At 38.7% G+C, this 26,601-nt stretch overlaps 1 protein-coding gene across 1 annotated transcript in view; it reads left to right on the forward strand.

Annotated features, from left to right (window-relative positions):
• Positions 1-26,601, forward strand: part of LOC128202890 (5'-3' exoribonuclease 1-like) — a 42,681-nt gene that overhangs the window by 9,932 nt on the left and 6,148 nt on the right. Inside the window, exons 8-34 of the mRNA XM_052904060.1 lie at positions 759-1,018; positions 1,784-1,851; positions 2,266-2,388; positions 2,655-2,778; positions 3,385-3,493; positions 4,063-4,152; positions 5,322-5,478; positions 6,808-6,927; positions 7,277-7,446; positions 9,872-9,998; positions 10,276-10,472; positions 10,744-10,872; positions 13,476-13,550; positions 13,871-13,958; positions 14,709-14,780; positions 16,207-16,341; positions 16,779-16,921; positions 17,443-17,571; positions 17,864-17,950; positions 18,314-18,449; positions 20,470-20,532; positions 20,979-21,181; positions 21,961-22,110; positions 22,329-22,444; positions 22,768-22,889; positions 25,685-25,840; positions 26,137-26,553. Coding sequence (XP_052760020.1) covers positions 759-1,018; positions 1,784-1,851; positions 2,266-2,388; positions 2,655-2,778; positions 3,385-3,493; positions 4,063-4,152; positions 5,322-5,478; positions 6,808-6,927; positions 7,277-7,446; positions 9,872-9,998; positions 10,276-10,472; positions 10,744-10,872; positions 13,476-13,550; positions 13,871-13,958; positions 14,709-14,780; positions 16,207-16,341; positions 16,779-16,921; positions 17,443-17,571; positions 17,864-17,950; positions 18,314-18,449; positions 20,470-20,532; positions 20,979-21,181; positions 21,961-22,110; positions 22,329-22,444; positions 22,768-22,889; positions 25,685-25,840; positions 26,137-26,553 — 3,766 coding nt within the window. The remainder of the gene's footprint in view (positions 1-758; positions 1,019-1,783; positions 1,852-2,265; positions 2,389-2,654; positions 2,779-3,384; positions 3,494-4,062; positions 4,153-5,321; positions 5,479-6,807; positions 6,928-7,276; positions 7,447-9,871; positions 9,999-10,275; positions 10,473-10,743; positions 10,873-13,475; positions 13,551-13,870; positions 13,959-14,708; positions 14,781-16,206; positions 16,342-16,778; positions 16,922-17,442; positions 17,572-17,863; positions 17,951-18,313; positions 18,450-20,469; positions 20,533-20,978; positions 21,182-21,960; positions 22,111-22,328; positions 22,445-22,767; positions 22,890-25,684; positions 25,841-26,136; positions 26,554-26,601) is intronic.

Genomic DNA, 26,601 nt, shown 5'->3' on the forward strand with positions numbered 1-26,601 from the left:
TATTTAATAGCTGAAAATGCAAAAATATTAAATGATTGGTGAATGCTAAAAGATTTACTGCGATCTATTATTGTCTCATAAGGTAGCAATACCGTGTTTCCTGCATATTTCTTTCAAATTAAACTTGGTATCCTTTATAAGCACCACTATTTTCAACATTTGCTCATCCTTTTTGGTATATTTAAACAATTGTATTGAATGTGTTAAATCTTATTTGGGAGTAATAGTGCATCTTAAAAATAATGGAAAGACAGATACAGTTTAAGCCAGTGAGTTTATTTCTCTACCCCGGATGATATTTGACATTTGGATCAAACATGTTTATGTAAAGTGTGAAGTCTGTAGAATAACCATCCATAAATCTTCGCCATAGAGGGAATAAGTTGTCTAGTAGTATCAATTTCCCAGTTCTACATCTCACTAAAGAGGTCCACTGAAAATATTCCCTCTGCCTTACAAAAAGGACACAAGTCCTCATGTCTATGCTCCAATTAAACAGACTTATAGCTCGAGGGGTGAATGCGAAAAGGTTCTAAGTGACATTAAATAAAGAAGTAGATAGAACCTTTTCGCTTTCACCCCTCGAGCTGGATTCAGTTCATACCAGCTTACGTCTAATACCTTTTTATGCCTCTGAAGGTGGGCATATTAAAACCGCACCGTCCGTCCATCCTTCTTTCCTTCAATAACTGGTGTCCGGGCTGAAACTTTCTCTTGTTTCTCAATCATATTGACAATTTCTATTCTTCCTGTTTCAGACCTCAGACACCAGAGGAGACTACCTTTCACCTCCTGCATCTATCCCTGTTTCGCGAGTATCTCGACTTTGAATTCTCCGACCTCAAAGGCCGGTTGAAAGACTTTGAGTACAACCTTGAGAATGTGATAGACGATTGGGTTCTGATGGGCTTCCTGGTCGGGAACGATTTCATACCCCATCTTCCCAACCTCCACATTAACCACGATGCCCTACCCCTCCTATGGAGGACATACATCGCAGTTTTACCGGAATGTGGCGGTAAGATGGTGTCAGAGTATCATCCAGGGGTCTGTTTCATTGATGCTTTTAGTAACTGCAATGAACAATAATTGGTCAGAAGTTTTTGTTTATTTCATTAACTTTGTGTTTATTTTTTATTTTGGCTAGTGTTTTTTCACCAAAAATTGTATCAAATAAATGGAAATAAGATTTTAAAATTAGACTTAGACGTACAAAAATCTTAATAGAAATAGGCCCCAGAACGTTAATAAAGCTTTTAAACTATTTTTGTACTTTTAGGCATGTATATCCTATATATGACTTTGTAAAGGAATGCTGGAAACAATTGACGATAATTTTTCATTGCTTTTTTGAGTGTAAGAGTAAAATGCAATGCATAAACTTCAAGAATCTTTAGAACCTTTTTGAAATGTTAACCAATTGTTTTTCATACATTTGAATGAGTAGTTACTGCAAATACTTACTGTACATGAGTGTGACGCGCAAGTGGTATAACTTGTGAGCAGAGTAGATGTAGTAACTTTTTTTGTGCAATATTTTCATGGACAGTGTTCAATAATTACCATGCATATAATTGAATAACATCGTAATGTATTTGCATGCTTCTTATTGCATGGTAAGAGCTCTGCCTACTGTCTAACGTTCTGATATGACTTGGAATAAATGAGTATAGGAAGACAAATGAAATGCTTTCTGACATGGTGTAAGTGTTATAACATGTAGGATACTTATGGCTAGTACATACTTACATTATGTTGGTAGCACATGATTTAACTTTTTCAGGTTATATAAACAACGGAGGCAACTTGAACCTTGAGAGGTTTGAAAAATACCTGAAAGAGTTGTCAAAGGTGAGTTTTATACCCCTGTAGTGCCTGATAGCTTTGAGGGAGGTAAGTTTCAACACCTGTGGTTTCTTGTTATATAATGTTACAGGGCAATCAAAAGTTTCTTGACTTGACCTTGGTGTTTAAACAATACTGGTATTTTATTACAGAATAAAGAAACAAAGTCCTTCTATTTAAATTATTAATATAAAATGGATATTTCAGTAAAACGAAAAATGCAATGATAACATGTAATATTGTTATTAATAATGATTATTAAGTTGTTCTTTTTGACATGAGAGAGCTCTATCTGCTGATGAATGACCATCAGATCAGTTCTATTTATTGACTTTTGGTTATACACTGACCAAGGGCTTTATATCTTAATTTTTTTATATACTTGAGATTTGACTTCTCCTTCAAATTGGTTTATTTCAGTTTGACTTTGAAACATTTTCCGAACAAGCTGGAGATTTGAAGTGGTTTCAAGGGAAGAAAGCAGGGGCCAGTGCCGAGCAGTCCGAGGTTTTATCAGCGGCCAGGAAACTTGGCAAAAACCAGGTACACAATAATCATGAACATAACAGGAGCTTGAAAGGGTTCAAGCTTCTTAGTGACAATGAAAATTTAAGATGTGTTGTGTTAGATGACCTCCAGCTCAGGTTGAAAATAGATATGCCAATAACTTTTATTTATTAGAAAATATTGCAATTAATCGTGCCTGAGGGGAAAGAGTGCCAGGTCCTCAGTTAAATTGGTGAGTATAAGGAACTTTTCTTGTTACAATTTAGCTAAAATGGGTTTCCATTGAAATTTTCATATTGCAGCAAAAGTCTGTTGAACGTCTTCATGCAGGGAACCAGTTTGCCCTACTGGACACTTTGAATGGGGAGGAAGTGGAGGATGAGGAGCTGGGAACCGAACTCATACCAAGGCTCGATGATTATTCAGGTATGTTTGTTAGGAACTAAACTTGGCCCTTTTTTGAAAAAGAAAATTATGATACTGCGTTATTGTTTCTTTGAGCAAAAATATCATCTTGGCAAAAACTCAAAACATCATTGAAGGTATTTGAATTCTATTTGGTAGACATGTTGCCAGTGACAACACACACATATGATACCCATTAAATTTTCATTTAAATATTGCATAATTTAAACTGAAAATACGGATATTGGATATAATTTTTTGTTGTTACATTCCACATCACTGTAGCCTGGTGTGCATGTGTAGATCTTTCTGCACTAAATTATTACAGTAAACAAATAGGATGGTACCCATCAATTTAAAATGCCTTTGAAAGAAAATTATTGTTATTTCTATTTTTAAAATACTTTTAAGGCTTGAAATATAAATAATACTAAGCAAGTCCGTTGATCTATTTGATTGTATCAGTTCTTGTTGCTTGTGTTTAGATGCATTGCAAATGCATGTAAAAAAATTCATTCGACAGATTTCATCAAAGTCAATAATACTTTTGTTGTCATGGCAACTATACATCCAGACTTCCTAAAAAAAGTCCCTGAACAATCCTTGTACATGTACATGGTTTTCCAGAAGACCAAGACACTGAAGATTACTCAGAGGAGGACACCTTGGATGATGAATTCCGGCACCACAAACGCCACTATTACATGACCAAACTGGAGTATGAGACGGTCACGCCGTAAGTATAAGGAGATGTGGGGGGGGGGGGGTGGAAGGGAGATGGTTTTATATCCCGGCACCCCAAACGCCACTATTACTAGATGAAACTTGGGTATGAGAGAGTCATGCTGTAGGTATAAGGGGAGATGAGAAAGCTTGATTTGGGTAACATATGATATTAATGTTTAAAAGGCATACGCAATGGAGGAGGACCTTACGGAGAGGGAATAAAGTGGGTCCTGCTCTCAAACCTTTGTTTTCATTATGTATTAACACCTTAACATTTTATTGACATCACTTGCTATATTACCTTTTTGAACTGGTAAATGTGTGTGTATTTTCCAGTGGAGTAATGCATGTCCAGTCTGAAGGTTATGTGAGGGAAATACAGTGGCTAGTATTCATACATATCAATCTCTATCTATAAGTTTAAGGCTTACAGATATTTCCTTTCTTACTTGTTTCCATGCTGAACAACTATGTTGTTGTGTATTTTCCAATGAAGTACACATGGTATATCATGGATCCTATTCCCATAAATATGCCTTGCTGATGTTGTATTGTATTATATTGTTGTGTATTTTCCAGTGAGGTACTGCGTGACCAGGCTGAAGGCTATGTGAGGGGAATACAGTGGATCCTGCTCTACTACTATCAAGGGGTCCAATCTTGGAGCTGGTAAGCAACTTTGTATCTTGTTTTTTTTTGTAGTATTTTCTTTGAAATAAGACTCTCATTGCATGCACATGTTCGAGTAAGACTTGAGTACCGGTAATCTAAAAGTAATTTATCGCGAATTGTACTGTAGGGATCAGTGCTTTTAGTTGATGTCCTATAATCTAATGCATCATAGTGCCACTGTTTTTTTGACTTCGAAGGGAATGGCCCTTTGATTATAGAAAAATGGTGTCGTTTTGACAAAAAGGGAAATAATTATACTAACATGATCCATATAATGCTCAACTTTTATTCTACAAACCTATGGTAATATTCATGAATGGCACTATATTGCTACAATGCTAAATGTAAAGAGGTCAATGCTCCTAGAAAAACACACTTTTTTAAGGAGTATTCTTTTACCTGGGCAGGGGAAATATATATACTTCTTCAGGAGTGGAATGGTCGGAATTTTATCCTCAAAAAGGCCCAAAAAACCACTGAATGCTTCTTTGAATTTCATATCCAGTTACAATGACTTTTAATAGGAATATAAATGGCTTTGTAGTCTCACAACTTGGAAGATGTTTCAAGGTCCTAGGTTTCCCCCCTCACACTTCATGATGTACGCAAGCAGTGTGAATGATGCTGCTGATATCTTTTGATTGCATGATTTTATAATAATACATATTGGACAGTGCTTTTTCTGGCCTTTTTGGGAAAAAGACCCCAGACAAATTGTGAACATTTGAGTTTTAAATTTACTTCTTTTGGAAGAAATGTTATCGCTTGCACCAAGTTTCTGGAATTTCCAGTGATATTCTTGCTGTTTTGTTGTTTTTTCGGGGGAGTGGGGGGGTGGGGGGGCTTGGTTTTATTGGAAAATTTTAGAAACATGGTTTGGATTGGGATTTTTTAGTCCAACTAAGACAAACATCTTATATTTGGCTTTGGAAATTGGTCTGACTTTGGGTGTGAAAGTCAGATCCGTGGGAGCTACAATAAAAGCTGTTTGATATGTGTTGACATCTAGGTTTTACACCTACCACTTTATGTCCTATGTGAGTGATGTTAAATATTTGTGCACACATGGATTTAACGTTTCACCTTGGAACGACCATCATGGCGCTTATATGATTTTATTATGTTATTTTATGAGAAAATGGTTCTGAATATCTGTTTCAATGTAGGTTTTACCCGCACCACTACGCGCCCTACATGAGCGATGTGAAGGACTTTGTGAACATGGATTTGACCTTTGACATTGGAACACCCTTCATGCCTTTTGAGCAGCTGATGGCCGTGTTACCTGCAGCTAGCAAGGAACTGTTGCCTGTACCTTACCAGGTCTGTGTTTAATGAAGTTTACTTTCATGAAATTGAAATTGATTTTATTTTTTCCTGTCTATTTTATAAGGCTGTAGGCAGCAGGACTACTGGCTTTAGTACTGCAAATTAAAATCAGGTATTGTCAGATATACTTTTTGACATAAATACGCAAATAATGGAAATGTGTTGACTTACTTACAACGAATAGTCAAAATGTTCTCAGCAAATAATGGGTTCCATTTAATGAACTTTACACTAGCAATATGCATGAGAGATGAAAACAATCATAGTTTCTAGTCATAAAAGTTTATTATTTACTGTTATGAAACTAGATAATTGTATTTAGAATTCATCAATTTACATTATAAGTATCTTCCATGGCTGAGAGTGTAAGATAGGTTCATTCCAACCCGAGCGTAGGGTGTTTTGCGGAAACGAGGTTAACCGAGTTTCCGCAAAACATACACGAGCGGCTATGGTAGATGCTTTTTCTCCCACATCAGTTTAGCAAAATTAAGTAAAAACATATTTTTTGCTGGAACTCTTTTGTGCTTAGTGAAAATAATTTTGTATGGATATGCGATAATTCGTGTTTGTCATGGATATGCGCGAAATGATTCAGATAATAGTCAAATCGGTTTTTATATAGTTCTAAGGAGAGTGAAACATTATTTCTTGAAAGGTGCATGAAAACTTTTATGGTGGCATTGGAAGCGAGAAATAATTAATTAGCATTCTATATATTGCCGCAAGACAAGGTATCCATGATGCTACAGACGACAGTCTTCAACAAGGGAGGTAATTAAAATGTGGTGACCATTTAAAAGGAGTTCCATAGGGGAATTTTATCTTCACCCGTGGGCAAGATAAGATTTTCTAGCATGGTTAAATTATTGGACCTACTTATCTAAGGTGGGAGAAATTCTATTCTTAGGTAATGACAGTTATTTATAGCTTCAGTTTTGGGCCTGTGAACAGAATTGTAAAAAATAGTAAAATCATGCTTGTAGCGCTACAGCCGTTTTAATACTTTTAGCAATTTCATAAATACATGAAAATGAAGTTATTACTTTTGTATCTTTGTTTTCATTATCATTAAAAAGATAAATTGCTAATGAAATAATAATATCAAGTATAATAATGAAGTTTGGTAGACATGTTCAATATAATATGTGTATCAAGTCCTGCATGAAACTCAATCTGATTGTATTCAGAAGCATTTTAGATACTTGTAGACTAAGACCCAACGATTATCTTAGAAAAAGGATTGCCATTGCTTATATTTGATTTTTAACATTCAGGTTTACAACTTTAACAAGAGAATGTATTGTTTGTATGCCATTTCAGAACTTGATGACTAACGCCACATCACCAGTGATTGAGTTCTATCCGCTGGACTTTGAGACAGATCTGAATGGTAAACAACAGGACTGGGAGGCTGTTGTGCTTATACCCTTCATCGATGAGGTTTGTGGCATTTAAACATTGTTCCTTTGTTCCTAGGAAATGATATAGATCACATGCTGGGGCCTGTTTTTATTAGTTTTATTCTTTATTAGTAATGAAATGTCCTAAGTATCATATTTTATTTTTCTAAATATCCAGTATTAAAGTTGAAAACCAAGTGTAGGAAGAAAGGTTTTTTATTTGTTGACATCTGTTATGTTCTTTTCTTCCTTTTTTTAAACTACAACTGAGAAACTTAAATGAGGCTGGCCTCGGGGCTTTTTCTAGGCACTGAACACTTAACAACTACATTTAAGGTGGATTAATGTCTGGTTTGTAGTTTTCATTAAATTGAGATTTTTTTTCACAGAGCCGACTGTTGGAAGCAATACGGTCCGTGTGTCACCTGCTGACCCCAGATGAAAAGGCCCGTAACAGTCATGGGCCACATCTGCTGTATGAATATGTAGAGGAGCCCGGAGATCCCTATCCCTCCATACTGCCAGAAGCATTTCCTGATATAGCTGTCAACCACGCCAGGTAACTACATCCATTTGTATTGTGTATTTTTCATGGATTCATTATTAGTTGGGGTGTAGATATTTCTGGGTGTTCTGTAGCCATTCATTAATTAGTTCTGGGTGTTCTTTAGCCATTCATAAGTCATTTCTGGGTGTTCTGTAGCCATTTATTAGTCAGTCCTGGGTGTTCTGTTGCCATTCATTGTCAATCCTGGGTGTTCTGTTGCCATTCATTGTCAGTCCTGGGTGTTCTGTAGCCATTCATTAGTCAGTCCTCGGAGTTCTGTTGCCATTCATTGTCAATCCTGGGTGTTCTGTTGCCATTCATTGTCAGTCCTGGGTGTTCTATAGCCATTCATTGTCAGTCCTAGGTGTTCTTTTGCCATTCATTGTCAGTCCTGGGTGTTCTGTTGCCATTCATTGTCAGTCCTGGGTGTTCTGTTGCCATTCATTAGTCAGTCCTGGGTGTTCTGTAGCGATTCATTGTCAATCCTGGGTGTTCTGTTGCCATTCATTGTCAGTCCTTGGTGTTCTGTAGCCATTCATTATTCAGTCCTGGGTGTTCTATAGCCATTCATTGTCAGTCCTGGGTGTTCTGTTGCCATTCATTTTCAGTCCTGGGTGTTCTGTAGCCATTCATTAGTCAGTCCTGGGTGTTCTGTTGCCATTCATTAGTCAGTCCTGGGTCTTCTGTTGCCATTCATTGTCAGTCCTGGGTGTTCTGTTGCCATTCATTGTCAGTCCTGGGTGTTCTGTAGCCATTCATTAGTCAGTCCTGGGTGTTCTGTTGCCATTCATTGTCAATCCTGGGTGTTCTATAGCCATTCATTGTCAGTCCTGGGTGTTCTGTAGCCATTCATTGTCAGTCCTGGGTGTTCTGTAGCCATTCATTAGTCAGTCCTGGGTGTTCTGTAGCCATTCATTAGTCAGTCCTGGGTGTTCTGTTGCCATTCATTGTCAGTCCTGGGTGTTCTGTTGCCATTCATTGTCAGTCCTGGGTGTTCTATAGCCATTCATTGTCAGTCCTGGGTGTTCTGTAGCCATTCATTGTCAGTCCTGGGTGTTCTGTAGCCATTCATTAGTCAGTCCTGGGTGTTCTGTAGCCATTCATTAGTCAGTCCTGGGTCTTCTGTTGCCATTCATTAGTCAGTCCTGGGTGTTCTGTAGCCATTTATTAGTCAGTCCTGGGTGTTCTGTAGCCATTTATTAGTTAGTCCTGGGTGTTCTGTAGCCATTTATTAGTCAGTCCTGGGTCTTCTGTAGCCATTCATTAGTCAGTCCTGGGTGTTCTGTAGCCATTTATTAGTCAGTCCTGGGTGTTCTGTAGCCATTTATTAGTCAGTCCTGGGTCTTCTGTAGCCATTCATTAGTCAGTCCTGGGTGTTCTGTAGCCATTTATTAGTCAGTCTTGGGTGTTCTGTAGTCATTCATTAGTCAGTCCTGGGTGTTCTGTAGCCATTTTTAAGTCAGTCCTCGGTGTTCTGTTGCCATTCATTGTCAGTCCTGGGTGTTCTGTTGCCATTCATTGTCAGTCCTGGGTGTTCTGTTGCCATTCATTAGTCAGTCCTCAGTTTTCTGTTGCCATTCATTGTAAATCCTGGGTGTTCTGTTGCCATTCATTGTAAATCCTTGGTGTTCTGTTGCTATTCATTGTAAATCCTGGGTGTTCTGTTGCCATTCATTAGTCGGTCCTGGGTCTTCTGTTGCCATTCATTAGTCAGTCTTCAGTGTTCTGTTGCCATTCATAAGTCAGTCCTGGGTGTTCTGTTGCCATTCATTAGTCAGTCCTGGGTGTTCTGTTGCCATTCATAAGTCAGTCCTCAGTGTTCTGTTGCCATTCATAAGTCAGTTTTAGTGTTCTGTTGCCATTTATTAATCAGTCCTCGGTGTTCTGTTGCCATTCATTAGTCAGTCCTGAGTGTCTGTAGCCATGCATTAATCAGGCTTTGGTGAACTGTAGCCGACCTTGTACGTTGTAATAGTTAGCATTGTCTTGTACATTGTAATATAGCCAGTAAGCATTGTCTTGTTCATTGTAACAAAGCCAGTAAGCATTGTCTTGTTCATTGTAACAAAGCCAGTAAGCATTGTCTTGTACATTGTAACAAAGCCAGTAAGCATTGTCTTGTTCATTGTAACAAAGCCAGTAAGCATTTTCTTGTACAGTGTAACAAAGCCAGTAAGCATTGTCTTGTACATTGTAACATAGCCAGTTAACATTGTCTTGTACATCGTAACATAACCAGTTAGCATTGCCTTATACATTGTTACATAGCCAATAAGCATTGTCTTATACATTGTAACATAGCCAGTTAGCATTGTCTTATACATTGTTACATAGCCAGGTAGCATTGTCTTGTATATTGCAACATAGCCACCTTGCACTATCTTGTACATGTGTTTTACATAGCTGATATGCAGTATCTTTTCTGCAATGTTTCCAGGTTGACCAAGGTGCAGCAAGCTGACCACCATATTCACCCTGCCCGGCTCAGGATGGGCATACTGCCCGGGGCCAGACTGGACGTGTTCTTCCCAGGATTCCCAACACTTAGACATATACCTCATAGGGTAAGTATGTCTTCAAAATACGTCACTGTAAGAGAATTGACAGCTATGGCTCTTCAGGTATCATTTTAGACAATTACAAATTGTTCACGTTTTTATTAGTTGTTCAAAAAACAGGGCTTTATATAGATTTACCTGCAGCTGAAGTCATCCAGTATGTTGTCTTATCAATATCTTTAGAACCCTTTGTCAGATCAGGTAAGTGATATAGGGCCATCTTGACCCTCTTGTTTAAATGGTTGTTTATATGTCATATTCTTATGACAAATGTTTCTTGCAGGCCAAGTTGAGCAAAGAAGGTGTGAAAGTGTTCCAAGCCAACAGCCGAGGATTCAACACGATGTTACATATCGAGGCCTCAGAATCAATGCCGTCGATTGACCAGATTGCCCAGGAATATCTGGGTTGTGAGGTCTATGTCAGCTGGCCGCACCTGTATGAGGCTAAAGTTGTGGCCGTCTGTGACGACAAATACAGGTACAGTGTTGACCAAAATACTGTGGTCCATAGTAGACATGTCTGAAATGTATTATATTTCTTTCAATTGACCATTTAATATTAGATATCATTAAAGTAAGGGAGAATATTTGTATATTTAGTAAGAATTGCCACGACTCCAAACCATTGATATATTTACTTATAACTGTTAAACCATTGAAGAGATTTACCGGCCAGTGGATGACCCCGGTCAAAGAAATGTGTCTGGAGAGCAATCAGGACTTTGTAATCTTTCTGAACACTTTTCTAGCTTCAGCCAAGTAGATGATGGCACAAAGGGAAGTAAAGACCTTCAGAGAAAACCTACAATACGCCAACACACCTCCGATGAGAACATGACTAACATCTGGTATAAGGAGAGAGACACCATAGCTGACAGGTGGGTGGAGTTTTTAACAGGGGAGATAGGATATGGAAACTCAGTCATTATCTGTAGTTACACACACAAGCGGCCATTATAATGTCTTTTGGCTGACTTAAAATTGGATGAGCTTTATTTGCAGCTTGCGGTGTTCTTAATTATATTCCCACAAACGAAGTTTGAGGGGGTATATAGGAGTGAGCTTGTCGGTCGGTCGGTCGGTCTGTCTGTCGGTCGGTCGGTCTGTCGGTTTTCATGGTTTCCGGACGATAACTCATGAAAGGCTTGACAGATTTGAAAAATTTTTGGTACACAGGTGTAACATCAGAAGATACAGGTCAAGTTCGATATTGGGGCTGGTGGGGCCAAGGTCAAGGTCACTGTTACTAAAAATAGAAAAACGGTTTCCGGACGATAACTCATGTAAGGCTTGACAGATTTGAAAAAATTTTGGTACACAGGTGTAACATCAGAAGATACAGGTTAAGTTCGATATTGAGGCTGGTGGGGCCAAGGTCAAGGTCACTGTTACTAAAAATAGAAAAATGGTTACCGGACAATAACTCATGAAAGGCTTGACAGATTTGAAAATTTTTTGGTACACAGGTGTAACATCAGAAGATACAGGTCAAGTTCGATATTGGGGCTGGTGGGGTCAAGGTCACTGTTACTTAAAATAGAAAAATGGTTTCCGGACGATAACTCATGAAAGGCTTGACAGATTTGAAAATTTTTTGGTACACAGGTGTTACATCAGAAGATACAGGTCAAGTTCGATATTGGGGCTGGTGGGGCCAAGGTCAAGGTCATTGTTACTAAAAATAGAAAAATGGTTTCCGGACGATAACTCATGAAAGGCTTGACAGATTTGAAAAAAATTTGGTACACAGGTGTAACATCAGAAGATACAGGTCAAGTTCGATATTGGGGCCGGTGGGGCCAAGGTCAAGGTCACTGTTACTAAGAATAGAAAAACGGTTTCCGGACGATAACACATGAAAGGCTTGACAGATTTGAAATTTTTTTGGTACACAGGTGTAACATCAGAAGATACAGGTCAAGTTCGATATTGGGGCTGGTGGGGCCAAGGTCAAGGTCAATGTTACTAAAAAAAGAAAAACGGTTTCTGGACGATAACTCATGAAAGGCTAAACGGATTTGAACAATTTTTGGTACACAGGTGTAACATCAGAAGATACAGATCAAGTTCGATATTGGGGCTGGTGGGGTCAAGGTCACTGTTAGTAAAAATAGAAAAATGGTTTCCGGACGATAACTCATGAAAGGCTTGACAGATTTGAAAAAATTTTGGTACACAGGTGTAACATCAGAAGATACAGATCAAGTTCAATATTGGGGCTGGTGGGGTCAAGGTCACTGTTACTAAAAATAGAAAAATGGTTTCCGGACGATAACTCATGAAAGGCTTGACAGATTTGAAAAATTTTTGGTACACAGGTGTAACATCAGAAGATACAGGTCAAGTTCGATATTGGGGCTGGTGGGGCCAAGGTCAAGGTCACTGTTACCAAAAATAGAAAAACGGTTTCCGGACGATAACTCATGAAAGACTAAACGGATTTGAACAATTTTTGGTACACAGGTGTAACATCAGAAGATACAGATCAAGTTCGATATTGGGGCTGGTGGGGTCAAGGTCACTGTTACTAAAAATAGAAAAATGGTTTCCGGACAATAACTCATGAAAGGCTTGACAGATTTGAACATTTTTTGGTACACAGGTGTAACATCAGAAGATACAGGTCAAGTTCGATATTGGGGCTGGTGGGGCCAAGGTCAAGGTCACTGTTACTTAAAATAGAAAAATGGTTTCTGCTTCATAACTTTAATTGGGCATGAGATATTGTGATGAAACTTGCTGTATAGGCAGCCTCTGTGAAGACAATGCTTGTGATTGAAAATGGGGCCAGTGGAGTAAAGGTTTTTGTGCACTGTTACGAAAATAGAAAAACGGTTTCCGGACAAACAATACATGCATGATAAAAGAAGATGCAATGTGCAGTAACCTTGGAGTTATGGCCTCTTCATAGGAATGGTTTGCCATTCCTGTGTCCAGGCGGCATTTGGGGGTATTCGTCACTCCTGTGACAGCTCTAGTTGGCATTAAATGAGGCAAGAAATGGAGAGCATGTGGTCTAAGGTAGAACATTAGAAACAAAAGAGATCTTGATGTTATTATTATACCCTCACCAAAACAATGTAGTGGTGTGGGTTGTGAAGTAATCACATTATCCAGTCCATCCACACATTTTTCAACTTGTCCATATTGAATTCAAACTTTATACCCATATTGACTCTGTTAATAGAAAGACCATGCAATTAATTGCTGTTTCTCACCAAAATAAGGCATTGAAGGAGCATACATCACTCCCAGTGATTCTTCTTATTACATGAAGGTTTTGTTTTGGTAGAATTGAAAACATCCAGTGATAGCTCTTGTTTTATAGTTGCATTTGGACAATAGTTTAACATGAATGTCAGGGACTGGTATGGTATGATATGTGTATGTTGTGTATGTTGACAGCAGTTGAATGTGAACATGAAAAGACCGAGATCTGTATGGTACATGGTATGATATGTGTATGTTGATCTTTTTGCAGGTACCGTGATCGACTGGGTGTGGTTGTCGGACAGACTCACATATTGCTACGGGCCCTGCCTATGACAGGCAGAAAGTAAGTCTTTCATTTACGGCTTGTGCCAAGGTGTTAAATATTTCATATGGAAGTTGGCTGCAGACACTGAGTCATTATTATTGTCATTATGCTGTGAGATGAGCAAATTATGCCGAGGTTTTCTTGTAGTATGATGATGTTGATTTTTTGTTTTGTGTTCTATGTCTTTGGCGTTTACCAAGTGCCATTAAAGGGGTTTATGTTTTAACTTTTGGCTACTGGGCTTGTTTCTGTAGTTATTCACATAAGTATTTATACATGTATGTTCACAACATATACTGTTATACATGGAGTGTATTAAGTTGTACTAAATGTTCCAGGTACATTCTTGGTTCCCATGGACGAATCACCATGGAGAAACAGTTTGGGGTCAATCCTGTCGCCTTTGCTCTCCAGGCAACTGTTAAGGTAGGGAATTCTAAACATGTGCACCTTGGATACTCTGCTCTCGGTAGATACCCTTATTGATTAGATAAGCCTTTCTTGTTGTGTGTGGGCCCAACCAGGGTACAGGCAACTGTTAAGGTAGGGAATTCTGAACAAGTGCACCATGGATGCTCTGCTCTTGATTGATACCCTTAATGATAATATAAGTCTTTGTGGTAATGCTTTGTGTGCACCTAAACAGTTTTGGTTACAGACATCTGTACACGCAGGAAGTCATTTGTGACTTGGTATTTTCAAGTGTTGATACACTCCTGGGCCTCTTCCATAAATCTTAAGTCTGTTGTAATGGCATATCTGTAATTGTTTTCAATTTTTGTTAAAGTTCAATTTACTTGAATGCTATGGCGTAAATCAATTAGAAAACCATGACATTCTAACCTGTGATCCAAACCTGTAATGAAATTGTTCCCACGAGCTAGCTTGCAGAGTCATGTGTTGTTCTATGTAGTAATGAAGATCCTGTTAATGACACAGTGCTAATGGGCTGTGGGAAATGCTTCAGTTGTCTAGACTAACTGAACAGTTACTTAACAATTTTAAGTGATTTTATGCCTCAGTTTGGGACAAGCTGTACGTTGGCCTGGTTTCTGCTGGTACTCAAATCTCTCTCTGAGTACATGCCTGAAAATGGCATATTATATGAACATCGGAAATGTGTAGTATTTCATAACATGTTTTTCCCATTGATATGGTTTTGCTGTTTGTTTGCAGGACATAGCAGTACATGAGCCCGGCTTCTGCCAGTTTACCACTCTGTCAGAGTACATGCCAGAGAAGGCTGAGGTATGGAATAGTTAGATGTGGCATATTGTAAGAGTTATAACATGAAAGCATTATAAGACGTTGTTAAACAGCCATAACATGATAGCAATATAAGACGTTGTTAAACAGCCATAACATGATAGCAATATAAGACGTTGTTAAACAGCCATAACATGAAAGCATTATAAGACGTTGTTAAACAGCCAATAACATGATAGCAATATAAGACGTTGTTAAACAGCCATAACATGATAACAATATAAGACGTTGTTAAACAGCCATAACATGATAGCATTATAAGGCGTTGTTAAACAGCCATAACATGATAGCGATATAAGGCGTTGTTAAACAGCCATAACATGATAGCGATATAAGGCGTTGTTAAACAGCCATAACATGATAGCGATATAAGGCGTTGTTAAACAGCCATAACATGATAGCGATATAAGGCGTTGTTAAACAGCCCATGATAGCGATATAAGGCGTTGTTAAACAGCCATAACATGATAGCGTTATAAGGCGTTGTTAAACAGCCATAACATGATAGCGTTATAAGGCGTTGTTAAACAGCCATAACATGATAGCGTTATAAGGCGTTGTTAAACAGCCATAACATGATAGCGTTATAAGGCGTTGTTAAACAGCCATAACATGATAGCGTTATAAGGCGTTGTTAAACAGCCATAACATGATAGCGTTATAAGGCGTTGTTAAACAGCCATAACATGATAGCGTTATAAGGCGTTGTTAAACAGCCATAACATGATTGCGTTATAAGACGTTGTTAAACAGCCATAACATGATAGCGATATAAGACGTTGTTAAACAGCCATAACATGATAGCATTATAAGATGTTGTTAAACATTATAAGATGTTGTTGAACATCCATAACATGACAGCATTATAAGACGTTGTTAAACATTATAAGACGTTGTAGAACATCCATAACATGATAGCATTAATAGACGTTGTTTAACATCCATAACATGATAGCATTATAAGACCTCATTAAATATCCATAACTTGTAAGCATTATAAGACGTCGTTAACCGTACATAACTTGTAAGCATTATCATTTGAATGAATCATACATTTGTTACTTTACCACCCTGGAAAATATCTTGGACATGGCTAAGCTGAAAAAGAAATCATAGTCATTTTATTTGGTTGAAAACTGTAGTTTATTAAGGGACCCAATGCTATATTTCACTGCTCAGCCATAAGTTTGATACTTCCAATAATTGAGCAGAGTAAAATGTTGTGGTCAAATGACCTCATATTTCCAATCAGAGCCAAGAGATTTTAACTTGTGGCATAGAAACCAGTAGTTACTCTTGTAAATTGTCTTGCATGACATGTCTTGCGTTATTCAAGCATAATTTGTATGAATTTATGCAAAAGTTATTTATATTATTTTTGAAATTGGATCCTTGATTTTACGTGCAGGTGTTCATGTTGGGCTGGCCCCACTACGGCTGTCAGGGGGAGGTGTTGGACACTGACATGCAGAGCGGGCGTGTGAGAATCAACCTCTCGATCCTGGAGGAGCCCAGCCTGGCACATATTGTTAACAACATGAAGGTACGGTCATTCACAATGTTGTATCTTGTATTCATGTGAAGTGGACTCACAGATAAAGGGAACAGATGTAAGAATCAATCCCTTTATTTAGAGGAGCCAAGCGTAGCTGATATCTTCAACAATATGTAGGAACACCAGTTTGTAAACATGCCTGGGTTTGTCTGATTTCTCTTTATGCAACACAGAATTCAATTTTATGCCACGAAAACACAGAGAGAGTGCCTCAATTTGTATTAATGGAAATTTTTTGCTACTGAATTTTCGCTTTAAAGGACAGTAATGTCTAATATATCCCTGGTTTGGTGGTGGCCACAAGGCTGAGAATCAGTAGCTGCTTGCACCTCCAAGCCTCCAAGTTATATGACCATCTACATAATTCATCGATGTTATTGTTACGTTTGTTCCTGATTGTTATCTATATTTTTCTCCCTATAAAGGACTTTGACATCCAGTATGTCCCTGCGTTTGTGGGGGCTCAGAAACTGGGAATCAGCAGTCACCTGTTGTCCCGACTTACAGGGACCATCTTTGTTACCGCGGGCTGCGAGGAGGTTGCCAAGGAACAAATGAACCCTCACAGGTATATAATGACTATTTGTTACTACTATACAGTAAAACTGTTTATATTACACTTATTTGTACTGGCTAAAGGTCCATTCCTCAGAGTGAAATATACCAGTATTATTTCACTGTTCTTTTCTTTATGTAAGACCATGTTTTCTACTATTATATTAGATTAAATATCAATCTACCATCATATTTTTAAAACTGTTCATTTTTTTACCATTGTTAAAGAATTACATTAATTTGCATTAAATTATTTTCTTTCCATCTATGTGTGGCATGATAGTGTGGTCTTGTTTTTGTTGGGGAAACAGGAGTACCCTTTGAAAACCCACTTGTCAAGCGACAAACAAAACTCATATACGCCCTGGCTGAGAGTTAAACTGAAAGTCAAACGTTGGGCACCTCGGTTAGAAATGCACTAACCACTGCATTAACTGGACAATCTAAGATCACAAGCCTGGCAGTCAATATATGACACAGTAATAAGGCTAGGAAAGACTGTTCAGTATCCCAATCTGATTTTTCTACATGCAGGGTGAATGTTGGTTTGAACCTGAAGTTTACGAAGAGGCAAGAGGAGGTGCCAGGGTACACGAGGCTGCAGGACGGACAATGGGCTTACTCCTTCAAGTGTGTAGACACCCTCAGGGATTATATGAAAAAGTAAGTTGGTTTAAGACAAACTGCAAAGAACTTGGTGATGGGTTTAATTATTGGACACCAGGAGCCACGTTTAAAACCTGTGGACAACTTATCAAAGTTTTATACAAAGGGTCTGCAGAAAGAAAGGGTGAAGTTAGGCAACAGTATATGATGTATTATATTTATCTTTATTACCTCCATTTATGGAGAGTCATTTTTAGACATATAAATATACAACCTAGCAGATTATTGACATTAAAATTCAGTTGAAACAGTTGAGCATAAATCACATTCAGATTCCTGTTTTTTTCAGGTTTCCTGACATGTTTGACATCATCTCTAAATCTGATCGGAAACACAACGATATGTTCTACGAGAATGAAGTGATTCCAGAGAGCAGGTATGTCACTAGTTATGACATATATTTACATTGTTAATGCATTACAGCATAGATAATGCTAAAAATATCCAAGAATTTGTCAAGGGACTGGAGTGAACAAGCCACGGAAGCCCGGAGCTGACATCAAGCATGTTAATTCATTATGTTAGTTTCTTATGTACATGTAACACTGGATAATGTTGATATATAATATTACAGTATTGACTGGATTTCCTAGTTGGCTCAAACTGAATGTAAAGGACTGATTTCTTTCCACTGAATGTAAGCATCCACTTGGCTTGAATTGGCTGAGCCTCATGGTATTTTCACTAGTTGAAGCCAACAGAGTTTGACAGTGAATAATGTTCATATATCATGTTACAGTGGATACAAGCTTAAGAATGTCCAGGAATATGTCAAGGGTCTGGAGTGTACAAATGTGAAAACCCAGAAGGCAGGAGCTGACATCATGGCTGAGGGAGTTATAAAAGCTTTACTTGAGGAGACGGACAAGACTGTGGTAGGTGTTGATAAATTCAGTGACTGAAGTTACTGGCTGATTTGTTAATATTCTGTTAATTAGTCACTACTGCAAAATGTGGGTAGGCTTCAAGCTGCCTTCTCACAGATTGACAATTTTGACAATTTCTTTATAGTTTTTGTCTCAGAATCAGCTGATTTCGGTTTCCATACCTTCAACTCAGTCATATAATTAATGATTTACAAAAGAACAGGTTCAATTGTTTGGAAAACTGCAGAAAAACTAATTGTTCCTAAAGTATTTGTTAAGCTTTTAGCCATAAATACAGTGGTCGAAATTTACACAAGCCTGCAAGCCCTACACTGGAAAAATGTCTTTCGGGCTTGCTCAAATTCTGAATTTTATATAGTAGGGCTTGTTCAAAAAATTGATGCCAACCAATAGTATTAGAATACAGGCTTGTTAATCCATAAGTCTAATTTCGATGACTGTAAATATATCCATTTTCATATCCAATATCAAAAACTGCTATTTGATCTATTTTTCAGCATATTTACTTTTAGGAAAAATTGGCATTCCAAGACAAAAAATAAAAAGTTAACAAAACAATTAATCTGTGAGAAAAGGAATCTTAGAAAAAAGTCTATATATTATTAAAGGATTGCTGTTGTTGTTTTAAGTGCCATGCAAAAACCTTAAACCAAAATATTCATATGAGAATTGGTACACATGTTACAAGAGACAATGCACATATGTGTAGCAAGGCCAATCACTCATGCTTTAATGATTGTAGAGCTATGCCCTTGTTTGACTGTGAGAAAAAACAACAGTCACAAAATCGGATTTGATAACTCCATATTATCCTAAATATAAATTATGACCCCTGTTTGACTTTAATAGGAACTTAGGTAAAAGTTTTAGGGCACATTGTGTCTGATTCAAGTTTGAGGGCAATTTGGGATTTCTCTATAGAGTTTATTCAATTGACTTAATACTTCATACAGTTGTTAACAGCCATCACACAATTATGTGGCATAACTCCATATTATCCCTAATACAAATTTTGACCCTTGATCAACTAAAAAAATTTGGTTAAATTTTTTGGGGAGTTTTAACTCAGATTTCAAATATTGTTCATTCAATGGCCTTTGTACTTATCACAGCAGCCTCAAAGTTAAACCCAGTTATGCGAATGACATATGTTGTTGTTCAGGTGGGCCTACAGGAGGGGGTGTCAATTTCACCTTTGGTATAAAATAATTTTAGTTAGGTTTATCATATTGCAACCAAAGTTGGTATATATGAAGAGTTTATTGAGACCTTTAATGGAATTATGTTTGGGGCCCTGAGAGTCTTGGTCAAGGTCACTGTTAGTAAAATTAGAAAAATGGTTGGTTCTGAATACAGTAACTTAAGGTTGACATATTGCTACCAACTTTGTATATAGGAAGAGTTCAAGGAGACCTTTCTGTGGATTACATTTGGGGCTCCCAGGGTCAAGGTCACTGTTACTAGAACTAGATTGGTATTGAATAACTTTAGTTAAAGTTGAAATATTGCCATCATAACTGGTATGTACATGTAGGAAGAGATTATGGAGGACTTCATTGGAATGGCTTTTAGGGCCCCTATGGGCAAGGTCAAGGCCACTGTTACTATAATAGAAAAGCCATTGTAACTCTGACTCTTACAATGAAGGCTTTAGTTCTTCAGTTAATCAATAATATCTGGTTTCGTAGCATTGCGGCAATTTTGTTTAATTTTCAATTATTATTTTGTTCATGCTTTTGCATCAGTATTGTATTCATTTCTAAGACATAGCAGCATATAGTCAAGCCCGATGTCCTTCAGCACTTCTTGTTTACGTTAATAATAAAAGTGACAACGCTTGGTGTTTAACCTAGTAGTCAAAATATTCATATATATTTACTGTTTGATGTAGCTTGATTTTTGTCAATCTAAAACATTTTAAAGCATTAAGTGTCAAATATTGAAAGAGTGTGTTTGATGATATTATGCACAAACTGTGGCTTAAACTAATTTTAATCTGTGTTTGTAGGAGGTGAATAAGAAGAGGCAAAAGAGAGTGAAGATGCAGGTTAAGCCCCATCTGCTGTATAGGGTGAGTGGCCTCTAAGGCTTGGGCTCCTTAAATTGATTGGCAATGATATGACAAGATAATACTGTTATCCATCAGATAAGTATGTCAAGATTTAGGTTAATCCATCAGATAAGTATGCCAAGATTCAGGTTAATCCATCAGATAAGTATGTCAAGATTCAGGTTAATCCATCAGATAAGTAAGTCAAGATTCAGGTTAATCCATCAGATAAGTATGTCAAGATTCAGGTTAATCCATCAGATAAGTAAGTCAAGATTCAGGTTAATCCATCAGATAAGTAAGTCAAGATTCAGGTTTAAGCAACACAATGGTTTAAAAAGCCATTTATGATACCATACCTAAGCTTAAATTATGCAGTTTCAAAGTACTAAATTTGACAGTCCTTAATTATATGTCTTCCCCATTGCATTTAATTTACTATTCAAGTCCATTCATTACGCTTTCAGCCAATAGTAACTAGCGGCTCCCTGATCCCTGACTCTAGCACGGAGTACCAGCTGTTTGACCGAGTGGTGAACACGCGGCAGGGTTTCTCCGTGCCGTTTGGTCTCCGTGGCACGATCGTGGGCATCCACCCAGCAGAGGTGGAGGTCAACACGGTGTATGAGGTCATCTTTGATGAGGACTTCGCTGGGGGAATCAGTATCAGGTAGGGCGTTGCTTTTAGTGCATGTACTGGTTTTGAAGGAGTTTCTTCATGCGTAGATTTCATCTAGGCAATAAAAATATAAAAAAATATTAACCTGAAACTTGATACAATGTTTTATATGCGGTCATCTGTGATGAGTAGTTTTTCTAGTGACATGCAAGGTGTGGTTTCACATGTTTACAAACGATTCTTTGTTAGTATTATATGTGTAATAGCCGAAATGATAATGTGTACGTACCTCAAGAAATTAATCACACAATCCTTTATATTAATGTCAAGCAAATTGATTATGAGATTGATTTGTCCAAATAATTCTCATTATGGAGAACTAGCCAGGCAGAACGCTTGTAGACTTTCAGAGATGGAACATCCCCTCTTTGCCGTTTCATAACTCATCTCATGAAATGATTGCAAAGTTGTCACAAATGTTCAACATATCAACTGTCTTGCAGAGCACACATTCTAGCCCCCTACCTTCAAGGTGAAGGTCAAAGGTCTGATAACTACTCAAGTTATTGAAATATTTTGAAAGTTCTTGACACAAATCCACTCTCCCTTGAATTGAAATTTTATTATTTTTGTCTACAAGCAACTCTTTTGCCATCAGTTTTAAGAAACATCTTGAAGGGTAAGTAACCTGTCATAGAACATACATTTTTCTTAACGATGGCCATGTTGTATTTGTCTTTTCCATAAGGCCAACACAATTATTGTAAAAAGGCCACCCTACCCTGGTTGAAACCTCGACTAAAGTGTTGCATAATTTCACCATCTCATAGGAACTCAACAAGTAGAGGCTACCGTATGCCTCCCTCAGCACTGCTCAACCTGACTCACGGGGAGAGGAAAAATGGGGCGCGGCCGTCCACAGGGGTAAAGATGCCAGCTGAACAGATGCAGGGACAGACTCACCGACAGAACCAGGCCAGGTAGGTTATTTTGTTTCACAGTTGTTTCAGTTCAATAATGGCTCTTTTCCAACACTTGCTCCTGTAGATTTAAAGGAAATGGTTTCCCATCTAGAACAGAACATTAAACTGTATTGTACAAATTCATTTTGGACAATTGGCAGATTAAGTGTATGAAATGTTCTTTTTTTGGGGACCTGAAATAATCACTTACATTTACAACTCTTTTATCATTTCAGGAATGTTAGTAGTGATTTTACATATACTGATGCCTGGGGCGGGAAGTCTGGGGTCAACAGGTGCAATCAGGGTCAAGGTCACCAGAGAAACCAGGGTTACCATGACAACAGGGCAGGTATGGCATTGAACACAGAAAAGAGACACAAACACGTTAACAGGAGTTATATTTGTAATATATTTCTTTAAATGTGTAATATCCTGCCATTTGCTTTGCGTTGCATGCATACAGAAAATGTCCTGAAATTCTGTTTGCCTGTCATAGTTTAAACTTTATCGCATGCAATTGGCTGATTTCATCAGAGTGATTGTATTGAAAGCAATCTAAAGTCAATACCCTGAAAACTAGAATATTTTTGACTTAACAAATGAAAGGCAGTTAATAACATGACATAGTTCTGACAGTAACTTTTCCTCAATTGTTTGCACTATTGTTTTCAGGTAACAACAGCGGTCAACGTGGTCACCAGACCAGCAACACAGAATATGACCGTCAGAACCGGGGTGGTTACCACCAGCAACAGGGGCAGCAACAAGGGCAGCAGTATGGACGACTGCTTGAGGTGAGTGAATGACAGGGGCAGAGAATTAAACGTAAAGTTTAAGGAAGATTAAGCTGCAAAAGTAAAAACATCCTAAACAATAGTTGTCTCAGGACCATGTTTAATCCCCCTGAATTAGCCATGTCAGTATAGGTATTAACTGATCTCTTATTGAAGTGTTACCTTGACTTTCAATGTCAGAGCATAAATGCTATGTGCAAAACACCTTCCCATGCTGCTATACATTTGGTTGCAGTTTGAGAGAAATAAAATTTAAATTGGGTAAGTTTCATCCGAGACACAAAACAAACCGGACTGACTGACAGCCTACAGAGGCATGAATGCATTGGTTTAAATAATTATTATGCCCCCCCTTCGAAGAAGAGGGGTATATTGCTTTGCACAGGCATGTCGGTATGTCGGTCGGTCGGTCGGTCGGTCCGTCGGTAGACCAAAGCTTGTCCGAGTGATAACTGAACAATTCCTGGACGTATGGTCATCAAACTTCACATGAAGGTTGGGCCTGACCAGTAGATGACCCCTATTGATTTTGGGGGTCATCAGGTCAAAGGTCAAGGTCACAGTGACCTTTAATGGTAAAATAATTTTAAAGCTTGTCCGAGTGATAACTCAACAATGCCTGCACCCATGGCCCTCAAACTTGACATGGAGGTTGGGCCTGACCAGTAGATGACCCCTATTGTTTTTGGGGGTCATCAGGCCAAAGGTCAAGGTCACAGTGACCTTGAATGGTAAAAGGTTGTCCGAGTGATAACGTGAAAATGCCTGCACCCATGGCCCTCAAACTTGACTTGGAGGTTGGGCCTGACCAGTAGCTTACCCCTATTGTTTTTGGGCTCAATGGGTCAAAGGTCAAGGTCACAGTGACCTTGAATGGTAAAAGGTTGTTCGAGTGATAACTCAACAATGCCTGCACCCATGGCCCTCAAACTTGACTTGGAGGTTGGGCCTGACCAGTAGATGACCCCTATTGTTTTGGGGGGTCATTGGGCCAAAGGTCAAGGTCACAGTGACCTTGAATGGTAAAAGGTTGTCCGATTGAAAACTCAAAAATGCCTGCACCCTTGGCCCTCAAACTTGACTTGGAGAATTGGCCTGACCGGGAGATGACCCCTATGGTTTTTGGGGATCATCTGGCCAAAGGTCAAGGTCACAGTGACCTGGAATGATAAAAGGTTGTCCGAGTGATAAGTTGACAATGCCTGCACCCATGGCCCTCAAACTTGACTTGGAGGTTGGGCCTGGCCAGAAGATGGTCCCTATTGATTAAAGGGGTCATTGGGCCAAAGGTCAAGGTCACAGTGACCTGGAATGGTAAAAGGTTATCCGAGTGATAACTTGACAATGGCTGCACCCACGGCCCTCAAACTTGATATGGAGGTTGAGCCTGGCCAGGAGATTGTCCCTATTAATTTTAGGGGTCATTGGGCCAAAGGTCAAGGTCACAGTGACCTTGAATGATAAAAGGTTGTCCAAGTGAGAACTCAACAATGCCTGCACCCATGGCCCTCAAACTTGACATGGAGGTTGGGCCTGACCAGTAGATGACCCCTATTGATTTTAGGGGTCAAAGGTCAAGGTCACAGTGACCTTGAAAGCAAACTCGACAATTCTTGGACCTATGGTCATCAAACTTGACATGGAGGTTGGGCCTGACCAGTAGATGACCCCTATTGATTTTAGGGGTCAAAGGTCAAGGTCACAGTGACCTTGAAAGCAAACTCGACCTTTCTTGGACCTTTGGTCATCAAACTTGACATGGAGGTTGGGCCTGACCAGTAGATGACCCCTATTGATTTTAGGGGTCAAAGGTCAAGGTCACAGTGACCTTGAAAGCAAACTCGACAATTCTTGGACCTATGGTCATCAAACTTGACATGGAGGTTGGGCCTGACCAGTAGATGACCCCTATTGATTTTAGGGGTCAAAGGTCAAGGTCACAGTGACCTTGAAAGCAAACTCGACCTTTCTTGGACCTTTGGTCATCAAACTTGACATGAAGGTTGGGCCTGCCCAGTAGATGACCCTTATCGACTTTGGGGGTCATCAGGCAAAGGTCAATGTCACAGTAACCTTTAACACAAAAAAGTTAACAAATCTTCCCCCACTGATATCTCAACAATGCCTGAACCTATGATCATTAAACTTGACATGGATGTTAAGCCTGACCAGTAGATCACCCTTATTGATTTTAGGATTCATAGAGCCAAAGGTCAAGGTCACAGTGATCTTGAATGTTAAAAGGTTGTCCGAGTGATAACTCAACAATGCCTGAACCCATGGCCTTCAAACTTGACTTGGAGTTGCATCTGACTTGTAGATGACCCCTTATGATTTAAGGGGTCATCGGGTCAAAGGTCAAGGTCACAGTGACCTTGAACGAAAAAAACTTGTCTTGTGATAACTTGACAATGCCTGCACCCATGGCCCTCAAACTTGACATTTTGGTTTCTGGTGACGAGCTGATGACTCTGGATTTTGAGTTCATAGAGTCAAAGGTCATGACGGTCATAACACACTTTATCCTCACACTTTAATGGTCATAATCTTAAAACAGCAACAAATCAGCTGTCATTTTGGTCCATGCATATTTCAATTGTCCATATAATCCTGACAACATGGCGCTCAGGGGGGGGGGGGGCATAATGTTTGACAAACATCTCTTGTTTGTTATTGGTAACATGCATTGAAAGTAAGGACACAAAAGCATAGATGAAGCATTTTATAAAATTATGAGACATTGTTGTCATGACATTTAATGATTGTATTTTCATCTCCCCATATATCATTTTCAGACCCGTGATAGCAAAGCCCACCAGAGCGGTGTGTTTAACGGTGGTAATGTCTCCCCCAAGTTTGTTACTCCCCGTCTCTCCCAGGGTGGGGCACAGGGTGGTGGTCATGGTGGAGGTGTACAGGGGGTCAGGCAGACTCAGGCAGCCAATACACAGGTAGGAAATGATTTATTTTATATTTGTTAATTCCTCCTGTTTAATGAAGACTTAAACATGGTATGTAATGAAATTTAGTTGAATAATTTTAAAAATAGCCAAACGAAGAAAAAAACAAATCTAGCTATGACACGACTTCATTTCTTTTATGCATTTCATAACAGTTTGACTTGTTCATAACAATTTATTGAATTAATAATGCTTGCATTTTACAAAAATATAATATTGGTGAAAAGGAATAAGACACTTTTGTTTCACAATTGTTGTAACGAGTTGTTGTTGTTGTGTTTTTTCAGAGACAAAGCCAGAACAACTCTGCAGCCAACACAGAATTTGAGAGCATGTGGAAACAGCTTCAGTCCTCTATGCCACCAGAGGGCTCAGAAACAGATAAACAAGGGACATCACTCTCACATGCTGCTGCCGTCCTCCCCACAGTTCCTTCCCCTGTCCCTCAAAACATGGGAGGTCAATCTCCAGAACCGGGGACAAAAATAGATGTACAGTCCCTTTTCTCTCAGGCCAGCAGGAGCGATAGGCCTGTCAGTGTTGGGGACTTAGAGAATATAGAGGAGCCTCCTAAGGATAAAGCAACAAAACCTCGGCCTCCGGCTAGCAGGGTGGTGTCAAATGATGAGTTCTCTGCCATGTTTAAGTCACTTGAAGAAGTTCATGTATCGGAGGAAAAGCAGGATGTGGAAGCTAAAGACGAGGTAATATTAAATAGTAACAGTTTTACATTGAAAAAGAATAAAATTGAT

This window comes from Mya arenaria, chromosome 9 (assembly GCF_026914265.1).
Source record: "Mya arenaria isolate MELC-2E11 chromosome 9, ASM2691426v1".
Classification (NCBI taxonomy): domain Eukaryota; kingdom Metazoa; phylum Mollusca; class Bivalvia; order Myida; family Myidae; genus Mya; species Mya arenaria.